General features: G+C 40.2%; 1 protein-coding gene across 1 annotated transcript in view; it reads right to left on the bottom strand.

The window, feature by feature from the left end:
* The window catches only part of LOC116294927 (intermembrane lipid transfer protein VPS13D), a 65,770-nt gene that overhangs the window by 27,508 nt on the left and 15,128 nt on the right, over positions 1-23,134 (bottom strand). Inside the window, exons 17-42 of the mRNA XM_089029733.1 lie at positions 22,570-22,702; positions 21,821-21,955; positions 20,896-20,986; positions 20,153-20,264; positions 19,085-19,184; positions 18,521-18,645; positions 17,527-17,727; positions 16,649-16,891; positions 15,806-15,942; positions 13,938-15,313; positions 12,085-12,820; positions 11,198-11,390; positions 9,984-10,209; positions 9,090-9,134; positions 8,393-8,573; positions 7,676-7,877; positions 6,992-7,131; positions 6,717-6,795; positions 5,950-6,107; positions 4,975-5,212; positions 4,038-4,259; positions 3,298-3,533; positions 2,568-2,798; positions 1,658-1,808; positions 891-1,069; positions 361-442 (exon numbers count right to left, since the gene is read on the bottom strand). Coding sequence (XP_088885859.1) covers positions 361-442; positions 891-1,069; positions 1,658-1,808; positions 2,568-2,798; positions 3,298-3,533; positions 4,038-4,259; positions 4,975-5,212; positions 5,950-6,107; positions 6,717-6,795; positions 6,992-7,131; positions 7,676-7,877; positions 8,393-8,573; positions 9,090-9,134; positions 9,984-10,209; positions 11,198-11,390; positions 12,085-12,820; positions 13,938-15,313; positions 15,806-15,942; positions 16,649-16,891; positions 17,527-17,727; positions 18,521-18,645; positions 19,085-19,184; positions 20,153-20,264; positions 20,896-20,986; positions 21,821-21,955; positions 22,570-22,702 — 5,952 coding nt within the window. The remainder of the gene's footprint in view (positions 1-360; positions 443-890; positions 1,070-1,657; positions 1,809-2,567; positions 2,799-3,297; positions 3,534-4,037; positions 4,260-4,974; positions 5,213-5,949; positions 6,108-6,716; positions 6,796-6,991; positions 7,132-7,675; positions 7,878-8,392; positions 8,574-9,089; positions 9,135-9,983; positions 10,210-11,197; positions 11,391-12,084; positions 12,821-13,937; positions 15,314-15,805; positions 15,943-16,648; positions 16,892-17,526; positions 17,728-18,520; positions 18,646-19,084; positions 19,185-20,152; positions 20,265-20,895; positions 20,987-21,820; positions 21,956-22,569; positions 22,703-23,134) is intronic.

Below are 23,134 nucleotides of genomic sequence, written 5' to 3' on the forward strand. Positions count from 1 at the left end.
TTCACGTGTTCCAGTCAAGGTCCGTCAAGTTTCATAGTGTTCTTTTTTTTGAAGTTATGCATTCTTCACCTTACCGTTGGTATTTTTGAATATTTAGACACTGATTCAAGGCTAAGCCTAAGTAAATGAGTCTGCAATAGGAGAACACAGCGGAAATTTGGAACTCCTAAAGGGTCTGTTGTTAAATATATCATATATACCTTTTGATACTACTATTACCATTTTTTCATAGTTCCTTTAGTTTGCCTAAATATCGTCATTATCTTCTGATTGGAAGAGGATTCTGGTAGTAGCAGTATGTAGATACAGGGAATTGGAAATTTCCGTTTTTACTTTTGGCGTCTGAGTTAACAAACTTACTTTGTACGCTCAACTCAATGAGAGGAACATCAGTATCTCCGCAGTCATCAATCAGACACACACACAGAGTACCAGCACGAACCTGAATACAAGGAAACTAGGGTCAATACTACATCATACACTATACACTATACTATACAAGACACACGCACAGAGTACCAGCACGAACCCGAATACAAGAAAACTACGGTCAATACTACATCATACACTATACACTATACTATACAAGACACACGCACAGAGTACCAGCACGAACCTGAATACAAGAAAACTAGGGTCAATACTACATCATACATTATACACTATACTATACAAGACACACGCACAGAGTACCAGCACGAACCTGAATACAAGAAAACTACGGTCAATACTACATCATACACTATACTATACACTTACCCACCGAATTCCAGCAAGATTCTGAATACAACAAATACATGCATGCGTGTATGCATGTCGTCCACAACAAAAAGTGCATTCGTTTTCTCGAGAAAAAATAGTGGTCGTCTTAAGCAAGTGTATATCCTTACCTCAAACCCAGCAAACTGCCATCCAGCGTTGTCTGCAGCGCTGTTTGTAGGGACAATGGGTGTGGCATTCTCTAGTAGCCATGTTGCTGATGCGTCTAGTCGGCCAGATGTTGCTGTGAGAGCTTTGATGCAATCTTCTTCTTGGAAACCAAGTTCAACGAGTCTCTTAACTAGTTTCTCTGCGGGTCAAGAATCACTAATATAGAATAACTGTTGTAATTGGTTTGGAGCGCGTGCTTTCTGAATTTAGTCATTCGTTTGGGGGAGCAAAAGAAATCAATAGTATCGCAGCGCTTAGATGACATCAAATAAACAAAGACAGAAACGAAACTCGGACAAACAAACTGAAACTTTACTTTCAACAAATAAGTTTTATAGCCGATCGCAGTAGATCTTTGCTTAATTAGGTTATTATTCTAACTTTAAGTAAAAATAATAAAATCGGTTCGTATAATACCCGACACGCTTGTCTGAGTCTTTAAGCTACTTTTAGAATCTGTGCGCTGCCCTATTAGCTTAATAGAAAAGTTATATTGAAAAGAATGACCTGTTTTAATTGGGGCCAAACGAGCGCCAGCGCGCAAGTAATGTAAGGCAAAACGTAAGCTGCATCCGGTTACTAAAAATTGTCCAAACGGAAATTTACATGACGCGCGCGTTATTAAGAAGTTTCCCTCTCTTATTTACGCTCTCTTGTGTATATTTTAGGACGCCTTACGCAACCTACCTAAACTGTTGTGGCAATTACAAGTAAAACCAAGACTTACCATCAAAGTCGTGCTCCATAGTTTCTTGTTGTGGTTTAGCATCAGCCTTCATTGCTTTATTGAGCTGTTTGGTAACCGACTCAAAGATTTCCAGGTAGAGTTTATAGTCATTGTACGAGATCCTCATGTTAAAGGAGGAATGGAGATTCACCTAGGAACAAATGAAACAGCAAGGTGACATGAAGGAACAGTGAGTGTTTTATGTAAGGACAGACGGACAGATGAACGAACGCACGCACGCGCAGAAGCATGGAAGAAAATAACAAAAACAAACATGAAAGCGAAAACACAAACAAACAAAAATTAAGAAAAAACAAACAAGAGCATTAAAGAATTTGAAAAATGAGCGGCTAAACACCTAGATTAACGAACGGATGCGCAGATGCATGAACGAATAAAAAGTCAACGAAAAAACCAACCTTGAAGGGGAATACATGCACAAAGACAAAAGAAGACGAATGAACAAATAAACGAACCAACGAGAAACTTAAACAGCCATAAGGAAAAATGAATAAACAGACAGACAAATATATAAACGGGAGCAAACCAAAAGCAAACACGCAAGAAAACAAACGAACAGATAAAACAACCCCCCCCCCCCCCCAAATAAAAAAAAATGGCGCAAAAAAAAAACCAAAAACAAAACAAAACAAAACAAAACAAAACAAACAAAAAATAAGAAAACAAATAACGTTTGAAGAACGAGCGACGAAACGACTAGTCCAGAGCTGGACCCATTTTTCGCTTTTACGCGTGCAATCCAACTACACAATGATTGTGATCATAGTGATTGTGGTTGTACTGATTTATTTCATTCCCATGCATCTTTGCTCGCCCGCAAACAGAAATATAAGTAGGTCTAGTTCTGGACTACCAAACATTTAGACGACTAAACACCAGACTGGCTCACCTCAATACTTGGTAGCTGGCTGCTGGTTATATCAAGGAGACCAGCCGTCCTACGACCAACTTGACGTCTAGCATTGTTCAGTTCAATCAGAGCTGCTGTAGGGTCAATAATAGACTGTGCGGTCTCTTCTTCACAGGAATATATACACGAGAACATCTCGAGGCTTTGTACGCTGCAGGATAACCATTTCTGGGTATGGAGATGAGGACGCCACGCTAATACTGCTGTGATCTGAAATGACCAAAAAATAAATAAAGTAAGAAATGTGCCTTGCCTAGCCACGGTATGAACACGCATACTCGAACTCAAGCAACTGAAACCCGAGCACTCAAGTCTGTGGTTCTATTTTCGCGATTAAATGGTAGCCATGAACGGAGGCAGGAACAATAGACCTCTTCGCCTTTGGGTAATGTTTTCCCATTTCAGACCACGTGTCATTCCCTTGAGAATAAGATTCTTTGTTTGAACTGTATCTATATTCATGTGTCTTCTCATGTGCAACCGAGCGCAAACCCTAAACAAAGAAATGATACTCTAGGGAATGACGTGGTCTGAAATGGGAAAACATTATGTCAGAGCCGAAGAGTTCTATTGAATCCGGTCTCATCTAATTCACATGAAAAAGAATTCAGTTTCCCAGGGGAATGAATATCTATTGTTGTGCCTCCTGTCATGGCTGCCATCACGTGATAGTGCAAAGACACTATTCAGTTTATAGGACAAACTTTACCTTGAGTACGACAGCATTAGTATCCAGGCTGCCCAGATTCTCCAGTAACACAAACTCAGTTCCTGATATATTGACCTTCATTTCAAACGTCTTAGGTGTCTGGTCTTGAGAATTTTGCAGCTCACACTTTGTAACCACGCCTGATTCAGCCGCCGGTGGGGACTGGTACACGGCAGAGTTTGAATCTCGTGCCTCCTCGTTGTTTTGGTTGCTGTGGTCAACCTTACTGGGTTCTTCTGAGTAAGAGAAGTAGATTGCGGTAAAACGAATAATTCATAAGACATCACTTAATATTTTGTGATATTTCACCATACAGGGCAATAGACCGTTTTCTCAAGGCTGCGTACGCATCCAACTTGACGGCCACAAAACTGAATAACAGAAATTCGTAAAACTGAGAAGGCAATTTTATATTTAAAGAGGAGAAAAATCGATTTTATGAATTGCTATCGAAAAAAAATGTCATAGCAATGCATGATAATACTCGTGTTCTGGTAACGTGGCCCGCCAAGTTCCTTAACTTTGGATGCGCACGCAACCTTGAGAAAACTGTCTATATCGTGAGATTCCACACTCGGTATAACTAAATTCTATAAGTTAGAGTTAAATATCGAGAACGGAGTTAATAAGCCATATAAAGCCCGAGGGCCGTAGGGAGAGGCGAGCAGTCAACCACTACGCCACCCATGCCACCCTATTATTTGAAGTATTTTATATCAAGCGCATCTTACTGTCCTTACCACTTGGGAACATCTTGCCCATGATAAAGTTGTAGGTATCCAGTACGTAGTCGATAATCAACACGATACGGCTGTGGTTGAATAGGAAGGTCAGGAGAGTCTTTTTGGTCGTGTCAAGGTAATGGACTTCAAACTGCAAGGAAATCTCTTCTGTAGAGGAGTCTCTTCGTGTCTTAGGAAGTAAAACCTCTTTGAAGACACATGGGTCGGAATCGTCCATATCTGAAACATGACATGAAATGTTAGGTGGGCGTTGAAAAATGGGATTTGGGGTACGAGGTGTGGGATTTGGGGTACGATGTGTGGGATTTGGGGTACGAGGTGTGGGATTTGGGGTACGAGGTGTGGGATTTGATGTACGAGGTGTGTGATTTGGGGTACGAGGTCTGGGATTCAGTCTACGAGGTGTGGGATTTGGTGTGCGAGGTGTGGGATTTGGGGTACGAGGTGTGGGATTTGGTGTACGAGGTGTGGGATTTGGTGTACGAGGTGTGGGATTTGGTGTACGAGGTGTGGGATTTGGTGTACGAAGTGTGGGATTTGGTGTACGAGGTGTGGGATTTGGTGTACGAGGTGTGGGATTTGGTCTACGAGGTCTGGGATTCAGTCTACGAGGTCTGGGATTTGGTGTACGAGGTCTGGTATTTAGTCTACGAGGTCTGGTATTTAGTCTACGAGGTCTGGGATTTGGTGTAGGAGGTCTGGGATTTAGGTCATTGGGAATGAGAAATACAAAAGACAAGGTGGGAATGGGCATGGGGGAATGGAATTGTTTTTTCATTCTCAAAGAGGGAGGATGGGGAAGAAGAATTAAAGAACAAGGAGGAAGATAAAGCAAAGAAGAAGAAGCAGGAGCAGGAGCAGGAGCAGGAGCAGGAGCAGGAGCAGGAGCAGGAGCAGGAGCAGGAGGAAGAGCATGGTCTTTTGACATCCTTACCTCTTGTGTCCTCAAAGATTACTTCTGCAGAAACCAAATCAATCGTTTTTGACCAATCAGAAAACGTCTCGAATTCAAATTTGGATCTAACGAAGTCAATTCTGGCTAAGGAGGGGAGGGGTGTATCGAGATATTCCTCCGGATGCTCAAACACTTGGACCGGAAGAAGTTCTAGGCTGACATTCACAAGCTCAATGCTCATCTTCAGTGTAGTCCATACTTCTTCAAACTCTGGGGGCTACAAAATGCAAACGAGTTAGACAGGTTTTGATGGACTTCTCTGTAGTCCACACTCTTGGTAATTTAATTTCCCCCCATTTTATACCACGTGTCATTCCCTAGAGTATCATTTCTTTGTTTAAAAGATGTGTATCAGAAGACAAATGAATATGGATACAACTCCAAGAAAGAATCTTATTCTCAAGAGAATGACACATGGTCTGAAATGGGAAAACGTATTGACGTTCCTAATGTATTTTTTAGGAAAATAAAGACGATTTGCTTACACATTTTCACGCAATTTAATGCTCTTATTTTATTTTGCTTCTTTAGAATCGCGGAATTAAATACGAGATTAAATAGGAAAACAGAGGATTAGGTCTATTATCTATTTAATAGTGCCTTTGCAGTTATCGGTCACGTGTCTGTACTAATGAGCAAAATTTTTCATTTATTTTAAATTGGTGATTCTTTTTAGCTACTTGTAAATAACTAAATGAAACGATGTGTATCTAGTGTATTACAAAATGTAGTTTTATTACGATCTCAAGAAAGAGGATGTAGAAAGTTTGTTTGCTCACCAGTATATGTCACCCATGGGAATCAAGATGTTCATTCATTTGCTCTTAGTGAATTAATCAGCACGTGATTACTGAGCTACAAAGGGCCAATTACAACTATTTACTTTGTATTTACATCTATTTATAATCAGTGGAAAATAAAATTGAATCGAATTTTGCCAAGGCCCTTACTTACCTCACCCAAAGGGTCCTGCAAGAATGACGAAGGCCTTTCAAACTCTTCAAGTTCTTCCCCGAAGTTCTCACCCAACATACCAAGTATCAAGCCGTACTGGGAATAATCTAAACTGGCATACACTGAAGACAGACGCCCACTACACAAGAAGTCTGCCACTAGAGAAGAAAGGACAAGTATATAAAGCGGTTAATACATGATAATAGGGAGTTGGCATGATGACGTCATTTTACTACCACTACCAAAATGCTTTGTGAATTTTCTTTCTCATTCGAATTGTATTTCCTCATGAGAATAGTAAGACAATTGGTGATGATTAACTGGATAAAGCAGAGTGTACAGCTGAGGGGTTCTGGTAGTTGTAGTTAATGAAGCCATAATACAAGTATATAGAGGTTTTGCACCATCACGTGCCCGCGCCATAATCCAGCTTGGACTGCCTGTGGTTAAATGGCAGAACAATAATATCCATTTTATCTCGGGAATTGACTTCTTTCTCATGTAAAACGATCCTATTGTTCCTGCCATCTAACATCGCTGCCGTTACGTGGTGGTGCAAAACTTCTATAGTGAGTAAAACATTTTTTGTAGTTTTCAGGTGCAACCAAACGACTCAAAATCCCTTGAGATGTGAATAACAATGAAACAGTCGCCATCTTGGTTGATCTAACAAGAGAAGCTAATGAGGAATGCTTTGTTATCGTCAACCAATATGGCGGCTATGACGTAGCATGCTCCCCAAGAACTAAGGAAAAAACTTGGCATACCAGCTTTGCTAAAGGACCAATCAAGGTTGCGTTCGATCTTCAAGTTGAGTCGACATTTTTCTTTCAACAACCTAACACCCTGTAGGAGAATTAAGATCAATTTAGTATGCGTAACTCAAGCATGGGCCTTTATCACGAATTCTGGTTTTCCATTGTAAGCTCGCGGACTCGCTCGCTCGCGATATCAGATGGAAACTTGTGAAACTCGCCATTTTGGATTTGGGAGAGCTGATGGAGTAGCCTTAGCCTGGGTAAGAGGTTAGTTCGTTGCTTACTTGTCTAGTGTAAGTAAACTTTCTTCCGCCATGTTGGACAGTGGCTGGGACCCTGACAGCAGTAAACAGATCCATTTCTTCTAGGTCTACCGTCATACAGTCTAACAAACACTTCTGTCGAGCATTGGATTTCGAGACATCTGAAAGTAAACAATGAAGCAAACGAATAAAAAATAGATTGAAAAGAATTCAATTTTTCGGCGCTAGCCTTTGCGTGGTATAAATAATGTTGCATGTGTTGCAGTCGTTAAGAAGTACGGACATTGTTCTCGGATCTCCGTACAAATTTACTCATTTTAAAACAAATTAGATACTTGGTTTGTTTAGTCAGTACGAGCAAAATATGATTTGTGTAAGTTGATTGAAGCTATTCTCACTGCTGTTTAGAGAGCTGGCTAATGAAATTGATCTGAAATTTCTTAACGCAATCCAACACCATTTATACCACGTGACGGCTAGCACCGAAAAGGACAATTTTAAGACCAAGTCATAGGGATTGAAGCGAATCATGTTGACAGAAGCATTGTTACTGCGCATGAGTAGAGTTATTTGAAGCAAAACGGCTATGGATCATAATGCGCATGAGCAGAATATTATTTGGAGGTAGTTATTTGCATTTATCTCGGCCAATCAAAACGATGAAAAAAATAATTTGAATCATAAGATAAGATGTCCTCTCCTTACCAGAAGAAGATCTCGTTTTAGTGAGTGGGTAAGCAATAGTCCCCGGGGACTCCTCCCATAAGAAGGCATTGTCAACAGTCAGGTCCCCCAGATCAGCTACCAGCATGTGAGGTGATTTGGAGGAACGAGGGATGAGAATGACAGGACTACCAGCTTTGATGTCTAGAGTTATACGAGCACTTCGACCAAACATCCAGGATACCTACATACATACATAGTTTATTTTAGTACCCAAATATTTACAAAAGTGTATAAATATATATTGAAGATTACAGTAGTGGTATTAGATTTGATATTTACAAGCGAAATGTAAAGTACAAAAGATAGAAGACATTTACATATGTACACAAAAAATATAAATATATAGATATACGGAAACACAAAGTATTAATTGAAAGAATAAACAAGCTAAGGTACAGTATGGCCTAGAATAACACAATGACAAAATATGATTCAAAAGGAGTCCCTGAATGGACCGTGTCATTCCCTAGAGCATCTTTTGTTTAATGGTAGCGCATGAGAAGACACATGGTTATGGATACAACTCAAATCTTAAAGAATCTTATTCTCAAGAGAATGACACGTGGTCTGAAATGGGAAAAAAATATTACGTATAGAGCCTGCATTACTCCCGGTTTGCGGTTTCACGTAAAATTCATTCTCAGTCTCCACTAATACCAGGAATCCAAACAGTATACACTTATATATTCAACATACCTCGTTACCAGCAGACTCAGCTCTCATTCTACCCAGGACTTCCTGCAGTTGTAGGAAGTGTTGACAGAAGGCTATCAGTTCTGTGATGAACCGTTTAGTGTGCACGTACTGAACTGATGACATGCGCAGTGAGAGGCTCATGTCGTTTTCTCTTTGTAAGTACGGATCGGGGTCATCATACCTATATACATCAAAATTATTTTCATATTTAAGAATTTGCCCGCTACTGTTGCTACATAATAGGACACAAGGTCTGCATCCAGTTACATTGCACCAATTTCCAACCTCATAAAATCCCCATACACATCCCACAATCAAGCCATTAATATATCATTAGTAAAGGCTAGGTAATGAGGGTGGTTACTGCTAGGGTTTCTTTACGATTTCAGTGGTTCTTTTACGTCCCTCCGTCGCAGAGTGAGGTAGAGTGGAGAGACAGGACCGCCATTTTACGTGGTCATCCGAGCCACGTGAAGGTCTAACCATTTGTAGTTGTTATCACAAAGGCAACACCTTGTTTTTATTTTACAGCCGGTTCTTAAACCACGACCTCCAGCACGAAAGTACTATGCTCAACTAACTGAGCCTACGTGGCACATTGTCTTGTGTTTTCAAATTTATAATAAAATTATAATAATTTAACCAAAAATCCAGACGCAGTAAAACCATTCTAATTAAGCTAAAAAAACATACTTACTTGAAGTAGTGGAAACTCAAAGCTTCGTCTCCACACGAAGTGAACCTGCACATGAAAAATAATAATAAATGAATAAAACAAAACAAAAAAACAAAACAAAACAAAAAACAACAAAAAAAAAACAAAAACAAAACAAACAAAAAACAAAAACCAAAAAAAAACAAAAAAAAAACAAAAAAAAAAAAACAAAAAAAAACAAAACGAAAAAAACAAAAACGAAACAAAACAAAACAAAAAACAAACAAACAAATCAGAATACGTTTAGTATTTTTACACAAGTGAATATAATAAATCCGGCGCGCTCATTGGTCACAATTTACGTCTTTATGATGTTATATTCACCCACCTACAGTTGAACATAACACGCGCACGCTCGTTTACTTAGTTTGTGCTGCTTACAAAGATTAATAGAATTTGAAAAAAATTTCTCTCTCCGTTATTTATTAAATCCACTTATGTTAAAAATACTAAAACAATTATTCGCCTCAGGCTCAGTGAATATCGAGGAAGTTTTACCTCGCCGCTTCAAGACTCGCGCCTCGGTAAATATTACCCGATATTCACTTCGCTTTTGGCGAACAATTGTTAAATATTTACCGAGACGCGAGTATCAAAAAAAATTAACCCTTACCAATCCTTACTTATTTTCGGTAGCCAGATACAGTTTAAATTTTGCCTTACCCTACCCATGTGCGTCATCAACTTTTAGTTATTGTTTTGATCACTAAAAACGAAACGGAAAGAGTTCGCGCGCACAAGTTGATGACGCGCGGGAGTAGGGTAAGGCGAAATTTGAATTGCATCCGGTTGCTAAAAATAGCCCAACCGGGGATTTACACGGCCCGCGCGTTATTAAGAAGTTTCGCTCTCTTAGTTATGCTCTCTTATCCGTACTTTTCTCTATACAGAGATCCATGTGGTGACATATCAGTCAGTGAAACACTCGTCAGCTTGCCATCTGCAGTCAAGTGACCCTCCCTCATCTTCAGGTCACATGATAGACCCGTGACCTTGGCCTTGGCAAGGGGATACTGGGACTTGTTAAGTGTCAGTGTGAGGGACTGGACTTGTAGATCAATCTCTGTGCTGATTTCTTCTTCATCCTGGCTGGTCTTCAATTCTGAGTAAAAAGATGATTTGTAATGATAAAAAGGTAAATTATACACCGTAAAAAGATGAAAAAAACTTATTGACGTTTCGGACGCTAGTCCTTCGTCGAAGTAAAAGAGAAAAAGGTGGTAGAAAGGAGTGTTTATATGATAGAATAAGACAAAAGAAACTAATGAGAACAAGGTACAGTAGGCAAGGAAACAAAAACAAACGACTGACGTTTCGGACGCTAGTCCTTCGTCGGAGTAAAAGAGAAAGATGTGGTAGAAAGGAGTGTTTATATGATAGAATAAGACAAAAGAAAAGATGATTGAGAATTTCAACTGAGAACGATTAATCATGTATGTAATATTTTCCATTATGAAACGAATTCAAACGACAAGAAGCCTTAGCGCCTTATTTGGCCTTACTATTTCTTGGCGCAAATGATTGATTCCTGTTTTCCCCCAAGCTAAAGGTTAGTTTGGTTGGACTACTGGATGTTTCGACCACATGTCATTCCCTAGAGTACCATTTCTTTGTTTAACGGTTACGCAAGAGAATAGAGGTTTTGCACCATCACGTGACGGCAGTCATGTTAGATGGGAGGAACAATACAATCGTTTTACATGAGAAAGAATTCAATTCCCGAGAGCAAAGGGATTTTATTGTTCTGCCATCTAACCACAGGCAGCCCAAGCTGTATAATAGATGCCTACACTTGATGGTGCAAAACCTTTCTATACTCAAGAATATTGATATAACTCGAACAAATAATTTTATTCTCAAGAGAATGACACTTGGTCTGAATGCGAAAGAGAATGACACTTGACCTCATAAACTCATAACTTGACCTCTGTAAGCTATATCTAGTGGTTATAAATAAAGATGATGATAAAGATGATGATGGGAAACAATTATGCCCAAGGTAAAGAGGGAAAAAAATGTTCTCAAGAGAATGACACATGGTCTTGAATGGAAAACAATAGGCTTCCAAGCTAAAAGGGACTACTACGCACCAGTGTTAACAGAAGACTGAGCTGGACTCACGTCGCCTATCGACGTAGGGACCTGTGTAGTCATAGGAGTACTTGGTTGAGACTGGCTGGGCTGTGGAACACCAATACCAAAGAAGTCCAGCACAAGCACCCAGGTCTGAAGGTTAACCACGGTGTCCAGGGAGTTGAAGTCTACTTTGATCAGTCGATTCACCTTAAAGAATACGAAACGAGAAATTAGCTGGAACATCAAAAGTACAGCTTGACCCAGGTTAATAATTAGAGGTGGGGCGGGACGGGGTGGGGAGGTGGGGAAGGGGGGGGGGGGGGGGGTGGAAGGGAGAAAGGGGGAGGGAGGGAAGAAAGGAAGAGGGTGATAATAGATGTGCAGTTATGGGGGAAATTCTGTCTGTCTGTTAAGAAGGAAATTCCGCAGAATGGCTCTTTTATCTAATCTATTTCATCTAATTGCAACTTTAATTGCAATTGAAAAACCCCAGTTTGCGTCTATCAAAGAAGTACATAAAAAAATACACAGGATCGAAATATGGCGACCAATTTGAATAACGATTGTTCTGCACCGACTATAGCCTGCCGACACTAAAAACGTCTGCACGGCAGGCAGCACCGACTAGCGACTGACTAGCCTTGTGGTCAAAAGTGGCAGTAAAGTGAAATTGCTTCCTTTCCATATTTCAGTTTCTCGTAGGCACGTCTATTATAATTTAGTCAAAAGAAAACTGAAAAATACGCAAAAGCTGGGTTAGAGTACCCTAGGAATGAGGGCCGGAGGAGAAACAGATAAACGCGCTGTGATTTGCTGAAACAAAATTCACCGCTCAGCTGGATGAAAGGCTAGTCAGTGCAGAGCAACAGTTTATCAAATTGGTGTATGTAACAATACTTACCGACTTGTATTTAGATACAAACTCCTCATTTTCCTTCTTAACCAACGTAACCTTAATAGTAGCCAAAGCATTGTCTTTGTGGTTCTGTTTTTCCTCTGATATCTTCCGACTCCTTTCCTCCACCTCAATACTCCCTTCTTCAGTAAGACTAACACTTGGCAACGACGGCGACTTTTCATGCTTCAAAGGCCGCAGAGGCGATAACGTACGGAACGGAATACCTTTATGAACTGGGGACTCGGGAAAGTACGATGGCAGAGAAGTCGATAAATCAGAGTTCAATCCACACTCCGATACAGTGGGACATGATGTTGATAAAACTGAAGTGCGCGCACAGATCGAACGATGGAGGTTTTTAGATTGTGATGCTAGTGACGAAGACATTAAATAGGAGTATGAAGAATCGGGGCTTTGTAGCAAATCCTGTACGAGTAGCCCACCTAGATATACGTCGAACACAGTGACAGTAGGGTTCGTACTTTCAAAGTTCATGTAAAAATCATGAAACATTATATCTACGATTTCGTGTTCAACACCTTTGAGTTCTCCGCAGAGTTTGACGCTAAAATGCGGTACAGTTATGTTCGCTCGTGCTGGTGTATTGTCATCATCGACGTCTGTGTGTTCCTCATTTGGGCTTTTAACCTTGCGTAAAGGTGTTTCTGGAGCAAATGTTACTCGTCTTGAGGTAACGCCCTGGTCAGTCAGCAGTGATTGAAGATTAGATGATGACGACCTGGTGTGGTAAACATGAAACTATTTAATTTCCCTGCTGACAGTCTCCTTTGATTTTCATTTTGTTGGATGTTTTATCTCTCTCCTCGGAGGAAAAAATAAATAAAAGGAAAGAAAAAGAAGGAAAAGAAAAAATCCTGAAAACACAAGACTGATACGTAGAATAATGTATGGTGAAATAAAAGAAATTCTAAAATACTGAAATATAGAAGCTAAATACACCTCTTGCCTGACCTATTTGAATTGCCCTATTTCATAATGACGTCACATCAAAACAACCGTTTTTAACGCTAGGGATCATGGTCGCTAGAGGGGGATGGAACGACAACAACACATCTTAAATCAGTGTGAAATTTGATTTATGAACTAAATATTACACTAAATAGCTCGAGAGAAGATAATCAAGCTTAAATTTAGTCTAAATTTCTATCATTTTAGCTGATGTTAACAAACCTTGACGTCATTATAAATTAGGGCAATTGGCCATAATGTTTTCCCATTTTAGTCCACGGGTCACACCCGAGAGTATCATTTATTTAACCATTGCGAATGAAAAGACACACAAATATGGATACATCTCAACGTTTTTTTCATTTCATACCACGTGCCATCTGCATGCGCGCGAGAAGACACACGAATATGGATACATATTAATGCTTTTTCAATTCCGACCACGTGCTATCTGCTTGCGCTCGAGAAGACACACGAATATGGATACATCTCAATGCTTTTTCAATTCCGACCACGTTTTATCTGCTTGCGCGCGAGAAGACACACGAATATGGATACATATCAATGCTTTTTCATTTCAGACCACGTGTCATCTGCTTGCGCGCGAGAAGCCATAGATATGGTAATGGATTGTGATAGACCACAAACAAAGGATCTGGATTTAAAGTTATTTTCAAGGAAATGACACATGGTCTGGAATGGGAAAACATTACGCCCAAGCTAAGGCCTAGAGCAAACGCCGAATTTCCATGCACCGAACTCATTAAAAACAAAGGATATCAGGTGATAATGAGGTGGCATTCTTTGATGTAATTAAGTTCGGTGCATGGAAAGTTCGACGTTTGCCCTAGGCCTAAAAGGATGTATTAAAGATTCGATTCACTTACGTTGGTGACAAACTTGGTGATAGCGTTGGAGGGGTCCATGACGGTGTCGTCTGTTCACTAGCGGGAGGAGGTACTTTAGAGGAACCTTTCTCTCCTCCAAGGTTATCTACTGTGCTCAACAACTGTTCATAAGTGTAAGTCGACAGCTCAAGCTTCAGAGGAGTTAATATCCTAGCATCCACACATATAGTGGGCTTATTCTTTGGAGCATCTTGCAGCATGTCTTGAAGCTCAGATCTTCTTTCTACACTCACTTGTAGGCCTGTCTGGTGTAGAATATGTGTGCCTGATTTAGGTACCTTAGATGGGCTACCACCAAGGAATGACTCCGTCAATGTCTGTCCATGGGACAACTTATTTAGTTCATCAGTGGACAAAGTCAATGAGTAGAGACTCATATCCTGGATTTCAACCTGGACAAGATCAATGTCATATTCAACTGCACCAGATTCGTCCGCGTCTTCGATTATTTCAACCATGTGAGTATTCCTGATTGTTATTTCGCCCAAGTTCGCAACAAGAACATCGGGACTGGACGAAGATCGAGGAAAATGGACCACAGGAGCATTTATTTCTACAGATATGTAGACACGTTGGTTGGGTTTGTTAGTCCTATCGTCTTCAAAGTCTTGTCCTTCTAAGAGAAGTTCATTCGCAATACCTTCATCACTAAGGAAGCTGTGTCTGCGCGACCCATGGGTGTCTGGGTCACGGCTCGGCGCAATAAAAGACGACGACAAGTAATCTAGTTCATCAACAAGAGCCTTTCTTTTACTTACAAGTCCCATAGCAACACTGCTAGCAGCCTGGCGAAGACTCTCCCCAACCTCTTTGGCCGAATCTGCAAAGTCTCCTGCACAGAGCATTAACTCTGATAAAAACCTATGTGTGTGCGTATATTGCACCGTTGCCATGCTTATACTAACTTGAACATTTCGAGCAATTTCGGCAATTTCCTTCTCACTCGACGGTAAACGGTTCAAAATAACAGTAGAACACTTTTGACTTGCTGTAGGACGGAGAAGAGAAAACTTAAAAGCACGCGAATCCGCAGGTGATTCGTCGTTATCGTCAGGTAGTCTTGTTAAAAAATAAGGGTTCTCGGACGGTAGTTCTGTTTCCATGGTTACCCCACAAGTAAGGACACAACGATGGAGGGAGCCTTCGGGAGTAAGGTCCATTATTCGTAGACCCCCTAGAGACCCTGATATTGATTGTCCCTCAATAAACGAGGCAGTGATCTGGACCTCACTGACGGTGACTTCTGCTACTTTTCTGACAGTTTTGATGTTGTTGATTTTAGTGTTTCTGATCAGTAGGACATTCATGGAGCGAAACGTAGCATTGACTTCTAGGGATGGTTGCGCTTCTTTCTCCTGTTAGTAAATCAAAAATAACTACAATACAAGCATTGGAAGTCAATCAACTATCTAGGTTGTGTTTCCACGGTACCGGACAAAATTTGGAACATGCAGAATGGAGATCGAATTTTTGAGTTGCACGGCTTAAAAAATCCACTGATACCGTGAAAACGTCTAGTCCAGATAACTTTTCTTACGGTAAGCCGAATATATATTGATCCGGTTCCATGTAAACAGAACGTATTTCTTATACAATTAAAGAAACGGTTCCGTGTGATTGATATGTAATGGTCAAGTTTACCTTGTAAACGCAGCCTTAGTTTTAAAAAAATATTCAACTTTTTGAAGGACTTTTGCGATGCGGATTTCAAATTCTAGGAGTCTCCAAGAGGTTAAAGAGTTGCATGAACTCTGTTATCAAAATCGTTCATCACTATCATCATCATCATTTTGTTTGCCGGAAATTAAAATTGAAAGTTAATATAGATCATAAGATATGTCTCATACCTGTCCATAATTATTTCCATCTAATGCTGGCGACGGTTCTTCAGGAACCGAGTCCAGACGAGCAGGTGAACCATCTTCTTCACTTGGAAAAGCAGAACTAAAGAACTGCATTAGTATTGCGAGAGTATCTTGGTTAGCTACGAGAAAAAAGAAAAAAACATTAAAAAACCTATTCATTACAATAGTAAAGAAACCAGAGAAAACCTTCGAACCACGGAAGGGGAGTCAGGTCAGCCACGTTCAGGAGTCGAACCTGAGACCCTAGAGGCGAGAGGTGAGTGCACTTCCATTACACCACCCTTGATTCACTAATGTATGTGATGTTGAGTCCAGGAATCAAACCTGAGACCCTAGAAGTGATAGGCGAGTGCACTACCACTACATCACCCTTGGTTTACTAATGTATGTGATGTTGAGTCCAGGAATCTAACCTGAGACACCAGAGGTGAGAGGTGAGTACACCACCATTGGTTCACTTATGTATGTGATGTTGAGTCCAGGAATCAAACCTGAGACCCTAGAGGTGAGAGGTGAGTGCACCACCACTACACCACCCTTGGTTCACTAATGTATGTGATGTTGAGTCCAGGAATCAAACCTGAGACCCTAGAGGTGAGAGGTGAGTGCACCACCACTACATCACCCTTGGTTCACTAATGTATGTGATGTTGAGTCCAGGAATCAAACCTGAGACCCTAGAGGTGAGAGGTGAGTGCACCACCACTACATCACCCTTGTTTCACTAATGTATGTGATGTTGAGTCCAGGAATCAAACCTGAGACCCTAGAGGTGAGAGGTGAGTACACTGCCACTACATCGCCCTTGGTTTCCCACTAACTTACCAATGCAATTAAGGGTATTAAACTGCAAAGTAGCGAGTCTTAAAGCCTTGTCAGCAGAAGGACATTCTTCGCTGACTTGGTTATACTCCAACAAAATCAAGTCTTCATCGCTGCCTGTCATTGTTGCTTCGCTTGAGGCAACTGATTGGTTGAATGGTGTAGTTTTCTCTTTTGTTCCAGTCATCATGAAGTCTGCCATGGCTGAAAATGCACTTGAAACTGCTTCTGCAAGACTTCTGTCATCTGTGAGATTATAGAAAATAGAATATACCCCTTGCATTGATTTTCTAGAGGAAGTGTTCTTGGGAACAAAACGATAGGCCGTCTTTTCTTTTGAAAAAAAAAAAAAAAAAAAAATCCATTCCTTTCTCCCCCAGAACATTCCTCTTGGGACTCGATGCAAGGGGTTTTTATGAAAATAGTCAAAGAAGAAGGACACGTGGACCTTTATCACACGGCTGCCATGTTTATTCTCATGAGAATAAAAACCTTTGTTTCCCCAGAATAAATTAATTCTCAAGCGCTTGAATTTGAGGCTACGCGTGGTAAAATCTAATGTTCAATCCAACATGGCTGCCGCGTGAATAAGGCCCATTCTTAAGAGGGAATAAAAACAAAATAAAGTATGAATGAAAGAGAGAAAAGACAAAGAAAGCAAAAGAACGAAAGAAAGGGAGTGAGGAAAACCGGAAGGAAAAGCAAAGGAAAAGAGAAAAATGGGATGAAAAAAAAGGGAAAGGAAAGAAGAGAGGAAAGAAGGAAGAAGGCAGGAAAAAAAGATCAGAGCGAGTATAGGAGTTAGAGGAAACAAACAAACAAACAAACAAACAAACAAACTGTCAACAAAGACTTATTAATAAATCCTTTACTTGACCAACCTTTCTTCGGTGTACTTTGGACAGTAGAATCCATCCAGTTCCTCCGTGATGAAGACAGCAGTAGCTCATACTCAGGTCCATATCCCTGTATAGCATCAACCAATTGCAACCCATGGACCTTAAGAGACATGGACATGTCATATGGTCTTTTGAGGTACTCCGCTGACACACCATGGACTTGTAACTCGGCTATTAAGCGACCTGCTCGAAGAAAAAGCAACCATTATAGACTGTAAATGTGTCACTAGATAATTATCATTATACTAATTTCTGACCATTGTTAAAGTGCCTATCAATACTATCAGTGTTGATTCTACATGGGGTAAGATGTGGAATGACCCCAAAACATTTCATAGTTTGAGTGCGGCTTCTTAAAGTTATAAAGGTTTTTCCATGTCATATGCTAATGTTGTGACGTATGAGGAGGCATTTATGGTTATTTGTTGTTCCTTGTAATTCGAAACACCGGCGGGCTTCTATGGGAAAACTAACTTGCAATAATTTCAATAAGAGCAATGGGAAAAACTGACGCATTCCAAATTTTATTTATGTGTGCCAGTAAGGTTTTGTATGTTAAATGATTACTCCTCATACGTCACAACATTAGCATATGCCATGGAAAAACCTTTATAACTTCAAGAAGCCGCACTCAAACTATGAAATATTTTGGGGTTATTCCACATCTTACCCCATGTAGAATCAATACCGTGAACATTGTCAGAAGGGTGATAAGCTGTAGCATGATTAATTTGGATTCTTCTATCCATGATGGTCTATACTACTATAACCCACCTCTACTATGCACCCCACACGACACCTGATCGATGCTAAACTGTAGCAAGATTAATTTCTATTCTTCTAACCAACAATTATGGTCTATACTACTATAACCCACCTCTACTGTGCACCCCACACGACACCTGATCGATGCTAAACTGTAGCATGATTAATTTCGATTCTTCTATCCATGATGGTCTATACTACTATAACCCACCTCTACTATGCACCCCACACGACACCTGATCGATGCTAAACTGTAGCATGATTAATTTGGATTCTTCCATCAACTCTCTTGTTTTGCTTGCGACTGCTGACTCGATTATTTCTTTGCTCGATCTCCTGGGGAATCCAAAGGAAATGATGACAGCAACGTTTTTTGGAGATAATTTAACGAAGGTAAGCTCGAAAAAATGTTGCAAAATGCATCTGTTAGAAAAACGTTTATGACAGCACACAGCATCCACGTTCACTTTGTATTTCGTTATTTGTATCCAAAGCAACGGCTACTCTAATTTGTATGTTATGAAAGAAAAAAAAACCTCGCTTTTTGTGCTATCTATGCTCCTCCTCTTATGTTTTCCCAATCTTTGGCTTGCTCCAACTCAAACTCTCTTGAGTCCTCGGAGAGTCTTTCAATACATAGAGGGCGGCGAACTTTGAAAAAAAACTCCAATCCCTGCGTGCTTTATAACTGCACACAGCACGACCGATCGTTTCTTCTATTTGTGACCGATAATAATATGACGAGTAATTCATTAATTATCTTATAGTCACTGACCTGCTAGCCCTTGGTGATTCGTCCAAAGTGACCTGACTACTGTACATACTATAATACAGCTCATCCATACTTTGATTGAGATCTTCTTTACTTGAAGCATCTAAAGACGGTCAATTATACCCAGCATCAAAAGACGGAAGGAGTGATGTTACAATAGAATACTTGCATTATGGCGTCACTTACTACCACTACCAGAATCCCCTGCACACTTTCTTTCGTTCCGTTAATTAGCACCAACTGTCTTATTATTCTCATGAGGGAATACAAATTTGAATAAGAAGGAATATTCGCGAAGCATTTTGGTAGTGGTAGTAAAATGACGCCTTCATGCAAAACTTTAAACTTTAAAACTTTAAACTTTATTGATGCAAACGTCCTATTAACGATTATTCGCCGACGGGGGAGTGATTATTGGTGAACATTTAGTATCATCATACAGGTGATTATTTGAAGTACGATAGACAATATTGGTTAATCCCTAATATGTATTTATTTATTTAGTATTTTGAAAGCGGAACGCACCAACAAACGCGCGCGCGCAATCTCATAAATAGAAATGTTAAGGGTGACATAATTCGAACGAAAAACGACTTCCGGTCCAAATAAACAATTACTTTTAAAAAAATTTTCTGCGTTTTTTCTCCATAGCAGGATTTTCTGTTCATATATCTAATTGTTGAAGGTGGAGAAAAAATCCTGGAAATAAGTTGTGGCAAGATTTTAGAGATCTTTTGTGTGACTGGACCCGGAAATACGTCACAACTTAAAAGCCCTATACCTTTAGGTGGTTATCGATAAAAAGTTCGAAGCTCTTGACCAATCAGAGGGCACAAATTTCTAAACCAATTTTTAAAGTAACTTACAAATTTCTCGCCCGCTGATTGGCTATTTTTTATCATCAATAAGAGGACAGACATATAAGCTGTCGTCAACGGGCGTCTGCGCCTCGTGGTTCCACGCTAATTTGACAATGTGATGACACAATAGTTTATCGTCAATAAGAGGACAGAAATAAAAAAACTGATGTAATTTTGTTGAATAGTTACTTTTAAAGGCGTTGTTTCTTACCCGGGGATCGAAGTCTTGTAGGAGTTGATGTCGTGAATTGAGAGGCTTTTGGATAAGGGTTGGTGGTGTTGGAAATGGTTAGCTGGTTGACACACTTTGTTAATGCATGACACTGGAAGATAAGTAGAGGTAAGATGGTAAAGATATTTAGATTACCACAACTACTACTACTGCAGTTTTCCATATTCTGCGAACTCTGTGTCTTCGAGGTGCACGCTGAAATTTTTTTTTTTTTTTTTGGCTGCCGTCAATCAAAAATAATCAGTCGGTACCTTTCATGTTTTTGACTGGCAGCAGTGAAAAACCATTTCACAACAAGGCGTTGAAATGTCTGAGTTAGAGAATATGGAAAACCGCAATAAAGCGACTTTTAAAAATGGACAATAGGAAGAACAACAGCAGAACAGCAGTAGCAATAGCAGTATCAACAAGAGCAACAGTAACAGCGGAAGCAGCAGCAGCAACAACAGCAGCAACAACAACAGCAGCAGCAGCAACAGCAACAGCAGCAGCAACAACAGCAACAGCAGCAACAACAGCAACAGCAGCAACAACAGCTGCAACAACAACAGCTCCAACAACAACAGCAGCAACAACAGCAGCAGCAGCAACAGCAGCAGCAGCAACAACAGACATCACAACCACCAGCAAAATGTTTAACCTGCAAAATAAATTCTAGAAAGCGTCATTAATTAATAATTATCATATAACATATTTTCTATCTTGTTTGTACTTGTTAGTACCTTATACTCGTTGATGTGGAACACTAAGCTGGGAAGATTACCAGACAGACAAAGAGCAGGGTATTTAGGGTCAGCTGTGAACATTATCCTCCTGCGTGAAAAGGATGAAAGATATTGAGGTAAAGCACTTTTCGTATGACTGTGAAAAGGTCGATGTGTGCCTTGCCGCGAACTTGATGAAAAAGACGTCCTTTTTTCACGAGGGTAGCACTTAATAACCAGTGGCTAACAAAACCTGAGGCCCTCATTCCATGATCGAATTGGAATTTGTTCGAATGAAGAATTTTTCGCAATGTGATTGGTCTGACAGTGCGTTACATTGGCTTGACCGTGTCCACGCTGTGTTCATGCCGTGTTTCGAGCATTTGATTGGATGGAGAGTAAATTCTCGTGCAATGTGATTAAGCTGGCGTTTGCCTTGGTGTGTCACGACCGTGTTCATGCCGTGAGTTTTTCACATTCATCTGCTCTAAAAAGCCAAGATAAAGTCGGACACTTTTAAAGTGATATGTTGGGGCGATTGACTCTGCACAAGTATGTTTTTTGATAAATGCTGGGGAACAACAACAGCAAGTGAAGTTACTGCTCAACCAATCAAAATGCTTGGACACAGTGCTATAAGGCACGGCACGGCATTTTTGCTTTTTTTTTCTTTTAGTCTAAATGAGGAAAATCTATTGTACACCCTTTACAGGATTACAAGTCGAAAACACTTGGTAATTTTAAAAGAAAACCTTTTTTTTAATTATGAAATTTAAAAGAAATTTCGTATGACTGTGAAAATGGTGTAGAGCCATGTTAAGGCAACTAAATCTTAATTGGTCTGCATAATAAGATCTAAAATCAGGCATAAAGAGAAAGAATACGATAACAAGCATTTTATCATAATATTATAACAGAAATTCATTATATAGTCCTTTTTTACCTGTCGAGGAAGAGAGAGATGGTGAACTTGTCTAAGACGTGCAGGTCAGTAGAACCAAACGCTTGTCCTATCTCTTTGCCGACATCTCTGGCGTGACATACAATCATCTGTATGTCTGACAAGACTAACGCGTACCTGCAAAGACAAAGGTTTGTTTTCAGCAAACAATGTAGGCATTGAAACTATTTTATAAAATAACTGTTATGAATCTCGCGTTCTGATTGGTTGGGAGCGCGTGCTTTATGAGAGCACACAGCACGCGCGCGCACTTTCAATTATGTCATTCATATCTAAAATAACGGTTATTGTGATTTGTATTTTATAAAAGAAATAAAATCCGCTTCCTCAAGGGCGGATCTAGGGGGGCAAAGGGGGGCTGAAGCCCCCCCTTCAGCAGAAAAAAACGATGCTTTTTTGTATTGTTTTTCGTTGTGTTGACGGAAGAAACTCAATTAGCCCCCCCCCCCCCCCCCAAAAAACTTTGGCTGGATCCGCCCTTGTTCCTATGCTGTGTGAAGTTATTAAGCACTTGGGGATTGGAAGAACACTCAACTAGAAGTGCCGAGAATACGCGTCGTGCTTCTCCTAACACTTCTTTCGTGTTAAAAGTCCCCGCGTGCTTTATAACTGCACACAGCACGCGCGCGCTATTCCTTCAATAGTAATGTCTGTTGCCGTTGAGAAAAACTAGTATTTCCAAAAATGCTTCGCCCCTAAAGAGAGATAGTAAGATAATAAAGAATACTTACTTGTCATACATGGCATTCTGCAGGTCCTCTGGGTTCAGACTTTCAGCCAGCTTCATCGCCAAATCTGGAGAACATTCTATATCTTCTTCACTCTCTGATGGTGGAGTGCTTAGAGGTGTGACAAACGAATCATCTACTGACACGCAAAAATAAAAGCATTTCACAAAAGGACAATATTACAATGAGTAACTAAGTCTCTCTCAGATTTCAGATATCTGAAATCAGAAATCTGAGACCGATTGGAATTGTGGGGGACCGAGTGTTTTCTCGTTAAAAATTCGATATACACTTACCCAGATAGTTTGCCAGCGCAGGTCACCGCTCAAAGTTAGTATATCAAGATATTAACTTTTTGCGAACTACTAATTAAAACCACAAACAAATTACAGCTTACAACCCACAATTCCTTTCGGTCACAGATGTCAGATCTACGATCGACGTTTTCTGAAATAGGTGTATACGCCGCTGCCGCACAGGTGTACAGTATATGCACTTGCTGCAAAACACACATTCAATCTTTAAATCCCAAAATTCCTTGCGATCCTTAGACTGAAGTAAAAACGAG

This window comes from Actinia tenebrosa, unplaced genomic scaffold (assembly GCF_029948245.1).
Source record: "Actinia tenebrosa isolate PJP-AT-01 unplaced genomic scaffold, QUT_ActTen_1.0 PGA_scaffold14__42_contigs__length_11649687, whole genome shotgun sequence".
NCBI classification, from domain to species: Eukaryota; Metazoa; Cnidaria; class Anthozoa; order Actiniaria; family Actiniidae; genus Actinia; species Actinia tenebrosa.